Below are 14,930 nucleotides of genomic sequence, written 5' to 3'. Positions count from 1 at the left end.
TAAGAATCCACCTGCCAATGCAGGGGACAGGGTTTTGAGCCCTGCTCTGGGAAGATCCCACATGCCATGGAGTTACTAAGCCCGTGCCCCACAACTACTGAGCCTTCACTCTAGAGCCTGCAAGCCCACCCTCTGTAACTACTGAAGCCTGTGCACCTCGAACCCATGCTCTGCTGCAAGAGAAGCCACCTCAGTAAGAAGCCTGCGCACTGAAATGAAGAGTAGCCCCGGCTCTCAGCAACTACAGAAAGCTTGTGCACGGCAACAAGGACCCAATGCAGCCAATAAATAAACATTAAATAAATAAATAAAAAATACATGCTAATTCTCAGGGCATTTAGTCACAGTACTTTTTTCTATTTGTTAAGGTTTTAGAGTAAAGACTATGGTTTCTTTTTAAAGGTGGTTTTCCAGTACAGCTGGAAAGGCAAGCTAAGCAGTTGTCCTAGGTTTTGATGTCTCAATTCTATAACCACAGAACCTAGCAGATGTTTATAGCAAGATCTTTTCATACAACAAACTTTAATCCATTAGCCACAGATAAAATAAACCCATGAATTTTGAACTAAATCCTCTCTTGGGAGAAAGGTAAGTACTTGAATTTCTGGACAGAACCTCTCAGTGCAACAAAGAATGATTGATCCTTTGTCCCTTAATTTGGGTCTGTGCTTTGGGGCTGAGCGTTCCACAGCCTTTGAGTGTGCTCTCTTAAAGTTGAAACTGATGAAAAGATGGTATTAAAACACTGAGATTTTCCCTTAGATTTGAAAAGGTCTGTGGGACAGGTAGAAATGGGAGGTGCTAATTAGGTGTATTTAAGGTGATCGAATCCCCAGATTCTGATTAACTAGTCTAGGGAAACACTAGTTATTAATACTTAAACAAACAAGTTTTCCATAGTAATTCTTATGTGCTTTCATAGAACAGACAGATCGCCTGTTCACGTGATGTCTGGGTTTCTTTTTTGGCAGTTAAATTCTATGGCTCTCCAGAAAAATGAGATGAGGTTGATAGAGAGTGAGAACATGCAATAAGACAAAAATCACAGCAAACCTATCCAGTTATGCTGTGACCATCCTCCAAAGGCTAAGGAAGGCCCCTCCTGCCCTTTTATTTACCACCCAGAATGTGAGTACAAATAAACTAGTATGACATTATAGGAATAATCAAGATAATATCTCCATCTGCAAAAAATGGTTTCAAAAAACATACTGACTTTAGAGTATTTCCCATGGCTCTATAACAGACTAGACAATCTCAACTGGAAGGTAGTTGTGATGCAATTAGGGATAAGGCATAAATGATTAAAAACTGCTTCACTTTGCACTTACTATGTGTCAGGCGCTGCTACTTAAGCACTTTTCATTTATCAGTTCATTAATCCTCAAAACAACCCTTTGAGTGAGGTACTATTATCATTACCACATAATTGTATAAATGGAGAAACTAAGGCCCAGAAAAGATACGTAACTTAACACGTTCTCACCACAAGAGAATGGTGGTATAGGTTTAATCCCAAGCCATTTGCTTCTAATGCTTATGCTTAAACATTTCACCATCTCACATCCCTTTGGTAGTAAAGTCACAAAACAGGACATTTACATCTCTTAAAATATTTATTTTTATTTTACATCCTAAACAGATTTTTTTATGTCCAAAGTATATGTGAGTCTGCTTAGTGGTGTCAAATTGGACAATTTTGCCCAAGTTGAAAATAAGTGCATTTTTCATTAACATGCTTACATTAGTGCCAAAAAAGAAGAAGAAAAATATGTCTAAATAAAACATGTGCACTCCATACATGGACCAGAAATTCTGTACTTTTGCTTTATCTGAATCCATTACTATAACTGTCCCTCCCCAGTTCTTATTACCAATGACATTCATCATTTCACCAAATACGTATATTGACACGAGTGCCAAATATAAGCCTCGCCTTTAAAAAACAAAAACAAAACCCTTTACTCACTTGATTCTATGAGTGTACTAACTTAAGTTTAAACTGTTCTCCTTATCCTTTGTGGTAAAAAAGTGATCCAGACCAGCAATAGGCTATTGACTATTCCTCCAGGCACATAGAACTTCCCTATGAGCTTGATTTGACAAGATAGAGTTATTACATTTAGAGGGGCAGAGATGTCACTAGCAATAGACCTTAAAGACATTGTTTTTCCATGAAACACTCCCAGTTTTGGATCTGAAGACACTTTTTCCAAAGTAACAATGCCAGACTCCAGATTGTGACTTCTTGCCAGTGGTACACCATATTAACCAAGATAAAAAGTTACCCCACTCTTAATAGGTGGTTAAATTATAAAAGTTACTTTTTAAAAAAAGTTACATTGGGGCTTCCTAGGTGGCGCAGTGGTTAAGAATCCGCCTGCCAATGCAGAGGTCATGGGTTCGATCACAGCTCCAGGAAGATCCCACATGCCGCGGAGCAACTAAGCCCGTGTGCCAAAATAAAAAAAAAAAAAAAAAAAAAAAAAAGTTACATTGTATTGAACGTAGACATCAAGGATTTTCCCCACTACCTCCTTTGCTACCACTACCTCCTTTGCTACCGAAACTCAAGTCCGTGTGCCTAACGCACAGTGAGGCCAAACAATACCCAAACATTGGAGTTTGGAACAGAGAAAGGTTTATTATTACAGGGCCATGCAAGGAGATGAGCAGATCCTTTGTTTTTGAGGTCAGATCATGGTTAGGTAATGATGTTCCTGTAAACCTCCACCAAACAAATGTTACTCTCTGTTCTGACAAAAAAGGGCAGGGTCCCAAGGCACAACTCTCACCCTCTGAGGTCCAGGACTGGCAAAGAGAAAGTTATCCCTGAGCCGCGAGTGTCTGGGGGTGGGGGGGGGGGTGGGAGGGGTGAGGAGGACAGTTACCCCACCCCGCACCATTCATCCAGCACCCAGTCTGGGTCCTCCAGCCAGTGCCCAGGCCTGGCTGAAGAAGCAGATCTCAGTTGGTGGCTCCCTCAGGGCCAGGTCCCCAAACCCTGCCCAGCTGTCATCGCTGAGGGAGCCAGGCTCCCAGGACCCAAATGGCCCTCAGGCTCCTCAGGCCACCAAACAGTGGGGGCCAGGTCCCCCAGACTGTGTCTTATGCAAACTACCATCTCATTAGGTCGCAGAGTCAGGGATGGGGGAGTGGTTCACCAACGCCTCAGGGCCTGGGCGGTCTAGGCGAGGGCTCTTGAGCCCTGCAGGGCACATCCCCAGCCTGTTCCCTGGGTCCCCCCAGCTCATCCGCCAGCCCGAGGCCGGGTGAGCTGGATGGCCCCCGGGGAAGAAGCCTGGGATCTGCCTCTTACTCTCCACTTGAGGACCACCACTCTGCCGACTTTTGGCTCAAAACCCCTCTAATGGTCGCTCATTGGACAGTTGCTTGCTTGCGGTCGGGGCCTGTGGCAGCGCGGACCAGTGGCTGAGCAGGACCTCTAAAGCCTAAGGGTCCTGCGTAAATAGTCTCTCAGTAACCCTTACCTGGTAACGGGGTGCGGGGTAACGGCGAACGGCAATGGCTGAGTGGTAAGGGCTGCGCACTGCAGCGTTTTGTTACACTTTAGCAAATTACGCAACTAAATTAAGACTCCATAACAATTTAGCGTGAATGTATCCTTAGGTAACGGAGTGACTGGGCAGCGACCCCTGCTGTACATGGGAAGAGTTGGGCACACACGCGCCCCAGAGCAGGCACAGCAGTGTCGCAAACCCAAGTACAACACTAACTTTCTTCCCTTCAACACCTCCTAGTGAAAAAACTAGAATCACAGCTCCTTACCAGATAAAGTGGGAAGCCCTGAAAAGGGCCTTTATGCTAGGAGGACAAAGACAAAACTAAACACTCAACCGCCAAAACCGTATAAGGTACGTCCCTGACGCTTAAGCGCGTAGACCACGTCCATGGCGGTGACCGTCTTGCGCTTGGCGTGCTCGGTGTAGGTGACCGCGTCCCGGATCACGTTCTCCAGGAACACCTTCAGCACCCCGCGGGTCTCCTCGTAGATGAGGCCGGAGATGCGCTTGACACCCCCACGCCGGGCCAGGCGGCGGATGGCGGGCTTGGTGATGCCCTGGATGTTATCGCGCAGAACCTTGCGATGACGCTTGGCGCCTCCCTTGCCCAGACCCTTCCCGCCTTTGCCGCGACCAGACATGGTCAAAGCCTGAAGACTCAACAAAGCCTGAAGACTCAACAAAGCCTGACTCGCAACCCGCGAGGATACAGACCTTTAAAATGTCCGTTGGCGGACCGAACTGAGAACCTGAAGAAATGAGGGCAGCGGTCCCGCCCTAAGGGGGGAGGGGAATTTGATAAAAACAACAACAACAACAACAAAAAGCCGCCTTCTTGGTTCCTTTGTAATGTTTCACGCTGTGGTAACTATTTTGTTACCATGTTTTAAGGCTTTAATGGTTGCTTTTGAATGCGAACCCAAAATAATGTGGTAGAAAATACAAAAAAGGGCAAGCAACAAATAATCCGTTATTCTACCACACACTGCTGGTAGCTAATTTGGTATTTTAGTGAATAGATAAAAGCACATATTCTTTCAAAGAAAATGTATGCAATGCTGCATATGGCCTTTTAAAACCTCTTTACACTGGTATACTTAAATCAACTTTCCTTGAGTTTTTAATAACAAGTTATTGAAGTCATTATTATTCCTTCTCATGAATTCCCCATAGCACAGTTTTAAATAATTCCCTAGCAATTCCTTAATCAGCCAGATTTTTTAAATAACTCTCTTCTCCACTGATGAAATACCACCTTTATCATACTTGGAACTATGACTAAAATTCTATTCTGTTGTATATATTATGGTTTCCAAAATCTATGTTCCATTCAGAATTAATTCGGGGATAGATGCTTTTTTTTTTGTCTTTGGTTGATCAGCTGGTCACCCAGCAAGATTTATGGATTTATTTCCCTGTGATAAAGTACCATCTTTAATGTAATTTATGTAATATACTGGGAACAAGTCCTTTCTATTGCGTTTCCATTAAAATGTTTTAAACATTGTAACTTATTTCAAGCAAAAAAGAAAACGCCTTTGGGTTTCTCAGAGGCACCAGAGTCTCTGCCAACATAGAAAAGATATATTATTTCAAAGAGAACTGAAGAGGTGAAGGAAAAGAAAGTTTTAAATATCCAACTCTTTTCAAACTGCTCATGTTTCCATGACTAAAAGAGATCTAATCCCTTTAACAATGCTTACCATTTTACAGTCGCATATGGGAGAGGTGGAGCAGGGTGAGGTAAATAGCAAGGAGAGGGAACTAGGTGAGAAACTAGAAAACGATCCAACTAAATTTTGCTGTCTCGTGACTCTTAGGTCATCAAGTCCTGTCAGCACTCTCTCTTAAAATTACCTTAGCTTCCAACTATAAAGGTTGAGATTTTAATAATGCATGAAGTTGTGGGCGTGTTGCAGTTTAGGGAGCAAGCACTTAAGACATACTGCCTGTGAATTCTGCCGCCTTATCAACTAATATCTACGACTTCTGGACCCTCCTCTTAATTCCTTATTTCAATTTCATAGGTAATGAGTAGCTAAGTAGCTTATTGGATGGGACCCAGAAGCTAGATAGCTTATTTGGATTGGATCCAGGAGCTAGGTAGCTTATCTGGATTGCATCCAGGGGTAAAGATTCAAGATAAACCCCAGGAGTTATTGCTACGCTCTGGGTACTTGCAGTGCAGAGTTATGTTCAAATACTTGTATAAACGAAATGGCGGAGGTGCTACTTGCATTATTAGGCCTTCATTAAGCACGTTAAACTTACCTTTGATACTGAAAGGCAACTGTAACAAACATGCAAAATAACATGAAAAACAAGTCGCCCCCAAAACGCAGTAAATTTAAACCTAAAGCTATGCTTATACATTCAAGAAAGCATGAAGTATTCTAAGAAAGCTAACAGTGGACAAGCTCTTCCTTGGAAAATGTAGGTGGCTCTGAAAAGAGCCTTTGGGTGTGAAGAAGTCTCAGCAATCACTCTGCAGCCAGTGACTCACTTGGAGCTGGTGTACTTGGTGACAGCCTTGGTGCCCTCGGACACGGCGTGCTTGGCCAACTCCCCGGGCAGCAGCAGACGCACGGCCGTCTGGATCTCCCTGGAGGTGATGGTCGAGCGCTTGTTGTAATGCGCCAGGCGCGACGCCTCGCCCGCGATGCGCTCGAAGATGTCGTTAACGAACGAGTTCATGATGCCCATGGCCTTGGACGAGATGCCGGTATCCGGGTGGACCTGCTTCAGCACTTTGTACACGTACACAGAGTAGCTCTCCTTGCGGCTGCGCTTGCGCTTCTTGCCGTCCTTCTTCTGGGCCTTGGTCACCGCCTTCTTGGAGCCCTTTTTCGGAGCAGGAGCGGACTTGGCAGGTTCAGGCATGGTGAACAACTACGGTCAAAAAACCACAATCCAACAGAAAGCTATAAGGCACCTCTTTAACTACAAAACTTTATGCAAATGAGGTGTGGTAAAGGCTTCTGGTGATTGGTGAGTCTTCTACGATGACGTCATATCTCAGTTTTGCCCAATCAAGGTAGGCATCCTGTATAATCGCTTTCCCATTGGTCTAAACGAAAGAAAAATCCTAGTCAATCGTACAACTTCGTTTTCGCGCCCAGTAGGGGCTATAAAAGGTCCGTTCCTGTGGTTCCGCTTGTTATTCTTAACAGCGGCCGTTGATCTCGAACCATGTCTGGACGTGGCAAGCAAGGGGGCAAAGCTCGCGCCAAGGCCAAGACCCGCTCTTCGCGGGCCGGGCTCCAGTTCCCCGTGGGCCGAGTGCACCGCCTGCTCCGCAAGGGCAACTACGCCGAGCGGGTCGGGGCCGGCGCGCCGGTGTACCTGGCGGCGGTGCTGGAGTACCTGACGGCCGAGATCCTGGAGCTGGCAGGCAACGCGGCCCGCGACAACAAGAAGACGCGCATCATCCCGCGCCACCTGCAGCTGGCCATCCGCAACGACGAGGAGCTCAACAAGCTGCTGGGCAAAGTCACCATCGCTCAGGGCGGCGTCCTGCCCAACATCCAGGCGGTGCTGCTGCCCAAGAAGACTGAAAGCCACCACAAGGCCAAGTAAGGACCGAGTCTGCAAACAACTGAACAAAAGGCTCTTTTCAGAGCCACTTTTATCATCACAGAAAAGATAACACACTTGTAATTATGTAGCCTGTTCTGTTAAATGTTGTGTGTGATAGTACTGACATTTCAAAGTTAGGCTTCCATTCCTAAGGTTTCCTCTCCTAGTACTTTTTTCAGAATTGGTGTTTAGGTGCTATTGTCAGCAAAAGGTCACATGCTAAGGTGAAGTCGTTGAATTTACACGGTTATTGGCGCATACTTACCAAGTTCTAGTAGAAGTTAGGTAAGTGGCACAAGTGAGTTTTTATCAAGCTATAAGCCTTCGTATGTTCATTATTCTGTCAGCATAGTATAGTCTTACTTCTAGGCTTTAGGAAAGGTTTGGAATATTTATGCCACTTGCCAGTTTTGGCATCTCTTGAGATGCAAGCACAAAGAATTTCTTATTAAATTCTAAAGCACTTGTCAAATAACACATTTAGGTACCATACATTAAGGAAACAATGTTAATGAAACAGTGGCTGTCCTAAAGAAAATCTAACGGAGAAACAAAAGTAAAGAACAATGTAACAAGATAAGCACAGCATAAGGGGAGCGTATAGGAGTAAGATCTATGGAAGGGAACACTTGATCTGAGATTTAAAAGAAATTGGGAAATAGAGAAAAGTGTAGCGATTCCAACAGAAAATGAGCATCACCAACACAAAACTCATGGCTTGTGGTATGTGCAGGCAAATGACAAAAACTTTGATACTGGCAAATAAGGCAGGTCGCAAGAAAGGAACGAGGGATCTCAAGGCCACTCCTTTGGTGGGTTTTAAATGCTTTATATATACTAATGACTTCCAAGTCTTCATGTCCATTCCAGACTTATCTCAAGTGCAGACATGCACATTCATCTACTGACATTCTTGTAAATCTCCAAGAAATTCAAAATGTACATCCCAGACTTATCATCACTACTTTTCCAGTACTTGGCATCACCATCTGCCCATTAGCACGAACCAAAGTGGTCTGGTGTCTGAGTATTCATTTTTGTGAGCCATTATTATAGCAATTAAGTTCCTTGTATGGGATGATGAAAGTATGTTGAAATTCCAGGAAAGTTTAGAAGTATAACTGCCGGAGTTCAGCACATGGAGAGTTTAGAGACATGGAATATTTGTGTCCACATAACTAAGACTGCTTATTTCCCCTGAATAAATCTTAATGGGAACTGAATGATTACTTGGAGAAGCATATGGACTGCATATATCCAGGAAAGGATGTCCTACCCAGCCAGCAGAAAGGGCAATCTCTATCGTGGACCCCTCTTGACTTAATATCTCAGTTTCCCAAGCCAGAAGGCCCTGCCTACACACTCAAGAAAACCAAATTAGAAATTGGCCTTAGATCTGCCTAGGGCAGTGGGATGTTGGGGATCGGGGTGGGGGTCGGGGGAGACGGGGGTTATGGGTGACTGCTTCCCGCCAAATATCTTTTCCAGAGGAAGGCTGATTCCTGGGGGGGGGGGGGGGGGGGGGGGGGGACATTCAATACTTTTTGCTTACAGTGGTGATGGAGATAGAAAGCATAAAATCATTGTAATTTGGTAAAACATTAGCATCACTCTAAATTCCATGTGGAAATCATAGGTCCTACATTTTACAAGCCCATTCACAGAAAAGTGATTAGCATGATCATATCTGTTACTCTAGTGGTAGCAGTCGCAAACCTTTTCTAAGAGACTAGCATTATAAGAAAGGCCTAACCACTAAGTTGAGAGAGATAACACAAACAATTAGCAAGGAAACAGTCCTCTTTCAATGTGCATGTGGGCGGCTCTGAAAAGAGCCTTTGGGGTTGGATGGGAGACCTTCAGACTTAAGCCCTCTCCCCGCGGATGCGGCGGGCAAGCTGGATGTCCTTGGGCATGATGGTGACACGCTTGGCGTGGATGGCGCACAGGTTGGTGTCCTCGAAAAGCCCTACCAGATAGGCCTCGCACGCCTCTTGCAGCGCCATCACGGCCGAGCTCTGGAAACGCAAGTCGGTCTTGAAGTCCTGCGCGATCTCGCGCACCAGCCGCTGGAACGGCAGCTTGCGGATCAGCAGCTCCGTGGACTTCTGGTAGCGGCGGATCTCGCGCAGGGCCACCGTGCCGGGCCGGTAGCGGTGCGGCTTCTTCACGCCGCCCGTGGCCGGCGCGCTCTTGCGGGCCGCCTTGGTGGCCAGCTGCTTGCGCGGCGCTTTGCCGCCGGTAGATTTGCGAGCGGTCTGCTTCGTGCGAGCCATGGCTGGAAAGTTCAGCTAGCTTATGAAGCGCAGCCTAGCCACCTATTTATAGAGACAGTCAGAAGCTGATTGGACAAAAGCAGACCAGGACTATCCAACCGGTAGCCAGATTGGCTAGGACTCGAAATTTTTATTTGTTGTTCCCCAAATCCTCTGATAGTCTCAGTTATCCGTGACCTCAATTTTTTTTTCATTTTGCCTGTAAAATTGTTTGCTCTATAACAGCAATTTCCTGTAGAAATAAATACATGCTACATAGGAAATAAACTTTTCTAGCAACATACCTAGAACAAAATAAGAACAGGAGAAATTATTAATAGCATTTGTTTAACCCAATATATCTAAAATATTCAACATGTAATCAATATAATCGTTAGATATTTCACATTATTATTTTATTTTGCACTAACTTTGAATTCCAGGGTGTATATTACGTGTCCACCACTTTCTTGTTCAGACTAGCCACATGTCCAGTGATCAGTGGCCACAATTGGTTAATAGTTACCGTGAAGCTCTATACAATCACCTCTCAACCTTCCTTCAAACAAAAATTTTAAGAACTTTTTCTTTCAGTAAGAACAATCTGATTTGCAAGTGAGGAATTCAAGGACTAATAACTTCATAGGGAAACACATCCTTATGTCAACTTCTTTTCATTGTCAGTTAATGTAAAACAACTCCATTGTAGTATAATTTATTTTTCTATCTTAGAAGTGTAATTCCTTTGTTTTTAAAGAATCTAATTCCCCACCAGTAACCTATGTTTTCCAGAAGCTACACACCCCTTGAGTTTGCATCTACATCCAATAGTTCCTTAGCAACTGGCAGAAGCTTAGGATAGGCTCCTTGCCAGGCATCTGATACATCTGATCCTCCCCCTCCTCCCAGGGCCTAGAAGTTACCAAGGCAAGCTATTTTTTTTAAGGGAAAAATGATCTAAATCCATCTGCACATCAAGATCTTTAACACAATAAAAAGACCAAAAAACGGCATTTAAAAAGTTGAATTTAGCACTTATATCCTGAAACAAATGATCATCACCTTATACAGACACGTCAATTTGTGTGGATGGGTGCAAGGGAGCTTGGAAAATACTTGAGAACACAATAATAAACCAATAAGTATAATTACCAGGCACTTCAGCTCTTTTCCAATAAAAAGCTTGACTACCTAAAATTCCTTAATCAGCAATGTAAACTGTAATGTACACTGATGTGAAATTAGGTCCTTCTCAGTAATCTCCTGGCTCCAAAAATGGCCTTTGGCCTAAGATACAGGTTTGGTTTCATCCCTGAATACTCAGGATGTCTTTAATTACTAGAACCCAGAAAGCAAGTCTTAAAACTGCCACAAAAAGGCACACAGACCTTCCACCAGAACTTTGTGCTTTCCAGAGGCTCATGATGGGTAGAGGTGAGAGTGACAATAAGAATGACTCAACCTACATAACTCCTCCAATCCGCCAATGCTGAGAAATCAAAGTTTAAACTATTTCACACATTTTAACACGGAGTGGAAATCGGTTCCTAATACAAGTTTAAGGGTTGGTATAATTCATCTATAATGGTTCTAAGCATTATCTAGAATGTAAGAAGTTTTAAAACCTAGTGTCCAGTTCTTCCTAGAAAATTGTAGGTGGCTCTGAAAAGAGCCTTTGGTTTCATCGAGAGGTCTGAGTTTCTGCAAACTAATCCAAAATTCTATTTGCCCTTGGCCTTGTGGTGGCTCTCGGTCTTCTTGGGCAGCAGCACCGCCTGGATGTTGGGCAGGACGCCGCCCTGAGCGATGGTGACTTTGCCCAGCAGCTTGTTGAGCTCCTCGTCGTTGCGGATGGCCAGCTGCAGGTGGCGCGGGATGATGCGCGTCTTCTTGTTGTCGCGGGCCGCGTTGCCTGCCAGCTCCAGGATCTCGGCCGTCAGGTACTCCAGCACCGCCGCCAGGTACACCGGCGCGCCGGCCCCGACCCGCTCGGCGTAGTTGCCCTTGCGGAGCAGGCGGTGCACTCGGCCCACGGGGAACTGGAGCCCGGCCCGCGAAGAGCGGGTCTTGGCCTTGGCGCGAGCTTTGCCCCCTTGCTTGCCACGTCCAGACATGGTTCGAGATCAACGGCCGCTGTTAAGAATGAGAAGCGGCAACACAGAAACCGACCTTTTATAGTCCCTACTGGGCGCGAAAACGAAGCTGTACGATTGGCTAAGGTTTTACTTTCAAAGTGATCATTTCAATGGAAACGCAACTTGATTGGGCAAAACTGAGGTATGACATCACCTAAGAATAACCACCAATCGCCAGAAATTTCTACCTTACCTCATTTGCATAAACCCTTGTCATTAAAAAGATGCCTTTTGGCTTCCTGTTCCGTTTGTTTCATTTTGATCACAGGTCTTCACAATGCCTGAGCCGGCCAAGTCCGCTCCCGTCTCCAAGAAAGGCTCCAAGAAGGCGGTGACCAAGGCCCAGAAAAAGGACGGCAAGAAGCGCAAGCGCAGCCGCAAGGAGAGCTACTCTGTGTACGTGTACAAAGTGCTGAAGCAGGTCCACCCGGATACCGGCATCTCGTCCAAGGCCATGGGCATCATGAACTCGTTCGTTAACGACATCTTCGAGCGCATCGCGGGCGAGGCATCTCGTCTGGCGCATTACAACAAGCGCTCGACCATCACCTCCAGGGAGATCCAGACGGCCGTGCGTCTGCTGCTGCCCGGGGAGCTGGCCAAGCACGCCGTGTCCGAGGGCACCAAGGCTGTCACCAAGTATACCAGCTCCAAGTAAATATTTATATGCATTGTCAAATCCAGAGATTCTTTTCAGAGCCACTTAATACTTCTCAAGGAAGAGTTGGGGCTCCTTGCCTATCATTTCGGGGGGGGGGCGTGTCTGCTGGATTGGGGTGATTGAAGAAGTGACGTTTAACTAAAATTTGGTGTTAACCTGGCAAATGTTCTGACAAGGAATTTTGCCTTTTCGTAACCTAATCCTTCTCATATTTCGACTTGGATAGCGACAATACCTGAAAACCTCGAGGGCAACAATTACAACGCCAGGGAAATCTAAAAAGTGACTGGAGTGGTTTCCTAACATGTTTCTCCCTTTAGATACTAGATTAACTACTTAGGAACCCCCAGATTCAAATGTTTGCAGTTTTGCACATTCTATAAATGCGCCTGGAAGCGTTGTGAATGGAGGCCATTTTTACGTGTGCAGAAACTCCGAACCCATTCACTGCATTGCCCTTTTCCTCGTATCACTTTGTAGCGGACCACAATGTCGGAACTTAGGAACAAGTCTATACTACCTGATCTGAACAGCTTCTAACTCCTTGAAAGAAAAGATAGATATCCCTGAAAAGAGCTTTTACGAGCGAGAACAATACAACATACAATGTAATCAGCCGTCAAAACCATAGAGGGTGTCTCCCTGGAGCTCGAGAGAACAAAGTCCACAGCGGTGACCTTACGCTTGGCACGCTGGGTGTAGATTATGGCGTCATGGTCACGTTTTCTAATGACCTTCAACACCCCGCAGGTCTCTGTGAATGAGACCAGAGATGCATTTGACTCCACTGCTGCCGTCCAGGCGCCTGATGGTGAGTTTGGTGATACCCTGGATGTTGGCACACAGGACCTTACGGTGGCTCTTAGCACCAACATTAACCCTAGTCACTCCCCTCCTTGCCACGGCCTTGCCGTGTTGAGAGTACAGATAAATCGAAACTCGAAAGACAAAAGTGGAAAAAAAGTGTACTTAAGGGGGAGGAGGAAAAAAAGGACTAGACTTTCATTTGAATTCTTCGGACCAAATTGAAAACTAGAGAAGTTAGGGCGGGAAAGACTCGCGGTTGTCGTTTCCCCCCCTTCCTTGTTCCAAGCAAATGCGGGAGAGGAGGTACCGGCTACTCCCGAAGTAAGTAGCTGAGTTCATCTTGGATAAGGTGAGGCCTAGCTGTGGTGCCCTTGGAGGGAAGAAAAGGTGCTGTAGACTGAGAGATGTATTTTAGACACGAAAAAGAGATTAACCAGTGAACAGTGGAATGTGCTGGTGGCCTAGGGGCAGGGATGGGTGGAGGCTTTTTAAAAATGTGTCCCATTTATGCACTTTGAATCCTGAATCGTATGTACACATTGTCCATAAATAAACAAAACACACGTAAAATAATAAATGCTTCAGTAGAGATGTCCATGGAAAGCCCAAGGAGCACAGAAAAAGTAATATTACCAATGGGTGGGGGGATGTACATAACAGCATTCTGGGCAGATGAAATAAGAAAGTATCACATTCAAGGCATTGAAAATGATTGGTGGGACTAAAGTCTACAGCAGTGGACAGAAGGGAGCAGCCCAAAGGGCTGAGCAAGCAGTCTGAATGCTACACCAAGGGCTTCATTCTGTATCGTGAGCAGCCTTCTCAAAGCAAAGGCAGGACTTCAGTATAAAACCACTAGGTATGAACTATGAAGAGTTTATCAAATAAGATTCTGAAATATTCATGATTCTAGATGCCAATTTAGCATTATATGGTTATTTAAATGAAGCAGACTCTCATTGGTTTAACCTAGCAGTCACAGGAGTTTCTTGGTTCCTCTGAGCATGATGGAGAAAAAGAAAGTACCATCGATCCGTTTTGAAACTAGCATTCCTTTCTTTAACCAGTTAAAAAGAGATGTCAAACACAACATTGTTACCTTTGCAGCCAAGGGATCAGAATTGCAAACTGCATAGACCTACATCTTAAGAATATGCAACAATGTCTAATGTTTGGACTTAGGAGATCTCTTACAAATTAAATGAGACTCCCCCATTTTTATTAACTGAGAACAGCCAACTCGGTGGTAGTTGAATACTGGCACAGAATTCTATTTTTTTTAATAAGTTTATTTTATTGGCTGTGTTGGGTCTTTTTTGCTGTGTGTGGGCTTTCTCTTAGTTGCAGTGAGTGGGGGCTACTCTTCGTTGTGGTGCACGGCCTCCTCATTGCCGTGGCTTCTCTTGTTGCGGAGCACTGGCTCTAGGCGTGTGGGCTTCAGTAGTTGCAGCACATGGGCTCAATAGTTGTGGCTCACAGGCTCTAAAGCTCAGGCTCAATGGTTGTGGCTCACTGGCTTAGTTGCTTCCTGGAGCAGGGCTCGAACCCGTGTTCCCTGCATTGGCAGGCAGATTCTTAACCACTGTGGCATCTAGGAAGCCCCAGAATTCCATATTGAACAGCAGAAAGAGAAGCTGACAACACGTTAGATCACATTCTTTTGACTACTTTCATGAAGGAGGATTGTAACTAATTTCAGGGGAGAGGAACATCTTGGTTTTCTGGGAATCATTAATTACAGACTTTCATTTTTAAGTCTAGGTTCTGAAATTTAAGTAGTTAATATTATAAGAAAGAGCAGGCCTGAGTTCATATTTTACATGAAAAAATGGAAAAAGACTGAAGACGATTTTATCCTTCAAAAGGGCTTTATCTTCCACCATCCAGGAAGTCCTCTCTGATGTACAGATTGGCTTATTGTCAATCATAAGGGTATCCTGTGGCTTTTGTTATTTTCACATGTTTAGCAGGT

General features: G+C 45.0%; 5 protein-coding genes across 5 annotated transcripts; 2 read left to right on the top strand and 3 right to left on the bottom strand.

Moving 5' to 3' along the window:
* Nucleotides 1–3,801: 3,801 nt before the first annotated feature.
* Nucleotides 3,802–9,376, bottom strand: LOC130831705 (histone H3.1-like). The gene is made up of 2 exons (XM_057700055.1): nucleotides 9,048–9,376; nucleotides 3,802–4,181 (listed from the first exon to the last, which is right to left on the bottom strand). The coding sequence occupies exons 1-2, from the start codon at nucleotides 9,374–9,376 to the stop codon at nucleotides 3,854–3,856; spliced, it is 657 nt and encodes a 218-aa protein (XP_057556038.1). The 3' UTR covers nucleotides 3,802–3,853.
* LOC130831729 (histone H2B type 1-C/E/F/G/I) lies at nucleotides 5,994–6,425 on the bottom strand. Its single transcript, XM_057700085.1, has one exon. The coding sequence runs from the start codon at nucleotides 6,402–6,404 to the stop codon at nucleotides 6,024–6,026; it is 381 nt and encodes a 126-aa protein (XP_057556068.1). The 5' UTR covers nucleotides 6,405–6,425; the 3' UTR covers nucleotides 5,994–6,023.
* On the top strand, nucleotides 6,714–7,100 carry LOC130831726 (histone H2A type 1-H). The gene has a single exon (XM_057700081.1). The coding sequence runs from the start codon at nucleotides 6,714–6,716 to the stop codon at nucleotides 7,098–7,100; it is 387 nt and encodes a 128-aa protein (XP_057556064.1).
* A 1,670-nt stretch (nucleotides 9,377–11,046) lies between the features above and the next one.
* On the bottom strand, nucleotides 11,047–11,469 carry LOC130831718 (histone H2A type 1). The gene has a single exon (XM_057700072.1). The coding sequence runs from the start codon at nucleotides 11,467–11,469 to the stop codon at nucleotides 11,077–11,079; it is 393 nt and encodes a 130-aa protein (XP_057556055.1). The 3' UTR covers nucleotides 11,047–11,076.
* A 292-nt stretch (nucleotides 11,470–11,761) lies between these two features.
* Nucleotides 11,762–12,962, top strand: LOC130831730 (histone H2B type 1-C/E/F/G/I-like). The gene has a single exon (XM_057700086.1). The coding sequence runs from the start codon at nucleotides 11,768–11,770 to the stop codon at nucleotides 12,146–12,148; it is 381 nt and encodes a 126-aa protein (XP_057556069.1). The 5' UTR covers nucleotides 11,762–11,767; the 3' UTR covers nucleotides 12,149–12,962.
* Nucleotides 12,963–14,930: the final 1,968 nt, after the last annotated feature.

This window comes from Hippopotamus amphibius, chromosome 11, assembly GCF_030028045.1.
Source record: "Hippopotamus amphibius kiboko isolate mHipAmp2 chromosome 11, mHipAmp2.hap2, whole genome shotgun sequence".
NCBI classification, from domain to species: domain Eukaryota; kingdom Metazoa; phylum Chordata; class Mammalia; order Artiodactyla; family Hippopotamidae; genus Hippopotamus; species Hippopotamus amphibius.
Note: the sequence above shows the minus strand (reverse complement) of the source record. Positions and strands in the feature narration are given on the sequence as shown.